Consider the following 3,574-nt stretch of genomic DNA (forward strand, 5'->3'; position numbering starts at 1 on the left):
CCAAAACTCACACTTCGAGAACTTGGCATACTGCCGCTCTTGTCTCGGAACCTCCAACGGCTCCCTAAGGTGCTCCTCGTGCTGCTCTCGGGTCTTGGAATACACCAAGATGTCATCTATGAACACGATGAACGAACGATCAAGCATCGGTCTGTAGACCCGATTCGTTAGGTCCATGAATATTGCCGGTGCATTGGTAAGCTCAAACGGCATCACCACGAACTCGTAGTGACCATAACGAGTCTGAAACGCGGTCTTCTCCACGTCCTCCTCTCTAACCCGGACCTGATGATATGCTGATCTCAAGTCAATCTTGGAGAACCAAGATGCACCTTGTAACTAGTGGAAGAGATCATCTATCCTCGGGAGTGGATAACGGTGCTTCACCGTTAACTTGTTCAACTCCCTACAGTCAATGCAAATCCGATGCGATCCATCCTTCTTCCTAATGAAGAGGATCGGTGTTCCACATGGAGAACTGCTAGGTCGAATGAACTGTTTGCCGAACAATTCCTGCAGCTGTGAAGACAACTCCTACATCTCAGGTGGCGCCAAACGATACGACGCCTTGGAAATAGGAGCCGCACCCGGCACCAGGTTGATCCGAAACTCGACCCGCCTCTCCGGATGTATCCCTGGTAACTCCTCCGGAAGCACGTTGGCAAACTCCTTAAGCACTGGAACCTCTGAAACTGAAGTTTGGTCTCCAACCTGCATATCCACCACGTAAGCTAAGTAACCCGCACATCGATGCTGAATATACTGTCGAGCTCTGGCTTCTGAACAGAACCCTGACCCCGTTCTGGTGCCCTCGCCATATATAATCAGTGCTCCCCCACTTGCGGCTCGAACTACCGCTTGCTGGCCCTCATAATCTATCATGGCACCGAAATGACTAAGCCAATCCATACCCACAATCACACTTACTTCCCACATGCGAATCACAATCAAATCTATCGGAAAGACCACTTCGAAGATCTCCAACTGGCATCCTCGGTAGACCGAAGAAGCATAAACTCCGTGTTCGTTGGCAATAGAAGCTCTCAATGGACACTCTAGCTCACCAACTGGCACACCAAATCCCCTACTAAACGTCTGAGAAACGAAAGACCGACTTGCCCCCTAGTCAAATAAAACCAAAGCAGGCAAGGAGTTTACTAAAAACGAACCTAAGCATAGGTACAACATATAAGCATATCACAGATATAATAAATGACGTAAAGGAGAGGAACATACATGCAACCACATCTGGTGCTGCTTTGGCCTCCTCTGTCGTAAGCTGGAAAGCACACCCTTGAGCCTTCGGAGGCTCGGCCTTAACAGGTCTCCCATCAGTGATCCTCAAAGTAGCTGGCGCTGGAACCTGCGCCGGCTTGGCGGCTAGCAATGGGCCGTTGGCCTTCCCATGGCCAACCTGATCAATGTGGTAGCATAACCTCATACCCAAAACCGGATCACCCTGGCGACAATCCATCACATAATGCCTCTCCTTTCCACACCTGTGGCATCCGCTACCCGCTCGACATACTCCAGAATGACTCCTACCGCACTTCCCACATGTGCGGCTCTGCTGACCCCCAGTCCTATGATCAGCGGTCTTAGACCTCTTCAGCGCTGGCTGAGATTATGTCGGGGCCGGACGCTGCTCCCTCAACTGCAACTCGATCTCCAACTCACGCCGCCTAGCGGCCTCCTGCAACTCCAACAGAGTATCACATCGCTGGGTAGACACAAAATGACGGATGTCAGTCTTGAGCATGCTTAGATAACGAGTCATCTGAGCCTGCTCGGAAGCAAACTATGGACAGAACATCACCCTCTCTATGAAAATACGGGTGATCTCCATCATCGACTCTCCATCCTACCTCAAACTCAAAAACTCCTAAGCTAACCGCTCCTGCTCCACCCGTGGAACATAGCAGGCGCGAAACTTATCCCTGAACTGCTCCCAAGTAACAGCAACTCTTTGATCATCAGTGTACAATCCAGTCGTTAGTCTCCACCAGTCCTTGTCCCCTAGTCTCAGCAGGTTCAGGGCACATCTGACCTTCTGGTAAGTAGGACATGAGCACGTGAAGAAACAACCCTCTACGTCAGATAACCACCTGATAGATCTAATCGCATCTAGAGTACCATGAAATGTCGGGGGTTTCGTGTTATCGAAGTCTCGGTACTAGAAACCCGTCCAGCTCCACCTCATCCTTCCGCTGTTATAGCTGATGCAGCTGCGGCGACAGCCATCTCTGCAAGGGTCATGTAACGCTCGTCAAAGTACTCAACCATAACAGTCTTATCATGCAGGACCTCTCAAATCCTGGCGTCTAGCTCATCCATCCCCATCTGTACCACAGGCTCAGGTGCTACTAACACCTCCTGGCCTCCGTCTCCTGATCCTGATCCCGACCCGGATGCAGTCACAAAACATCTCGTCATCACCATATTGAAAACACACCAACAAATATCAAATGGTCGCATAACAATAGGGAACCAACTCCAGACTAACCCTAGGGGTTGTGACTTCCTTGCTACGTGTATGGGTCCTGTGCTTTCAGTAGTACGGGCCCATAATACCTTCCACACCTACCCATATTTGTCTCAAGTATCACCATAACACCCTAAGAATATACATAACATAGCTAGCGCCCAACCCTCACTCCTAGAGGAATGCTAAACTATCTCACAACTGGCCTCACGACTTCTCACGACCCACCCATCCATGAAACTTCCATCAACCCTGCAGCACTAGTGTATGCTAGCCATACATAACACTGGACCCTATAGACTTTCGAATATCCGATCCTACCCTAAGTTCGAATTAAACATTCTCAGGCTATAAGATCTTGATTATGTACAATCATGAGGCATACACCAGACAGCTACAATAATGATGTTAATCTCATATAAACGAAACCCTAGGCTAGGAGGCATCATGTAATCAGGCAAGTCTATCATGCAATTCCTGAAGATCCCTAGCCTAGCACTAGCATGTTGTTCTAACATATCGCATAAACAATTATTGTATGGTTTTATGGGGTTTACTTACTGGCTCCGGCTGATCGTACACCCTGCATCCTTCTTTGATATTTTGAAAATTTTTTTTGCAAAATCATTTTGAAATTCCTTCCCTTGGTTTGAGATTGCATTCTCACAAGTGTTCCTCCAATTCACTTAAAACCAAGGCTCTGATACCAACTTGTAACACCCATAAAAATTCGAGCCAATTTAAACTTTTGAAAACATTTCAAATCCATTAACTATTACAAAATTGTTTCCAAAATGTATCATATCAGAGTATCCCAGAAACAAAGTCACAAAAAGAGAGGAGTTGTACGATCATGCCTTCGCCTTGCCACGATCCCGTGATGTACCTGACACAATAAACTGAAACTGTAAGCCCTAAAGCTTAGTGAGTTCCCCTAAAATACCGATACACATACAATCCACATAACCATGTCAACAATATCATAACAAACTGAACATCATGTAATGGGTCCATAGCTTTACAGAATGGATTACCCCCCGAGCCCACAATGTGAGTCAGGATTGCTTTCGGCCCACAACTCACATGTGGCTT

General features: G+C 47.6%; 1 protein-coding gene across 1 annotated transcript; it reads right to left on the minus strand.

The window, feature by feature from the left end:
- Window positions 1-534: 534 nt before the first annotated feature.
- On the minus strand, window positions 535-1,474 carry LOC111912039 (uncharacterized). Its single transcript, XM_023907790.1, has 2 exons — window positions 1,244-1,474; window positions 535-1,122 (listed from the first exon to the last, which is right to left on the minus strand). The coding sequence occupies exons 1-2, from the start codon at window positions 1,472-1,474 to the stop codon at window positions 535-537; spliced, it is 819 nt and encodes a 272-aa protein (XP_023763558.1).
- Window positions 1,475-3,574: the final 2,100 nt, after the last annotated feature.

Source organism: Lactuca sativa, chromosome 6 (assembly GCF_002870075.4).
Source record: "Lactuca sativa cultivar Salinas chromosome 6, Lsat_Salinas_v11, whole genome shotgun sequence".
Lineage (NCBI taxonomy): Eukaryota > Viridiplantae > Streptophyta > Magnoliopsida > Asterales > Asteraceae > Lactuca > Lactuca sativa.

Coding starts and splice junctions, on each gene's coding strand:
- LOC111912039 (XM_023907790.1), bottom strand. CDS start 1,474: ATGGATTGTCGCCAGGGTGATCCGGTTTTGGGTATGAGGTTATGCTAC. Junction 1,123..1,243: donor CCAAAGCAGCACCAGATGTG/GTTGCATGTATG, acceptor TTATTTGACTAG/GGGGCAAGTCGGTCTTTCGT.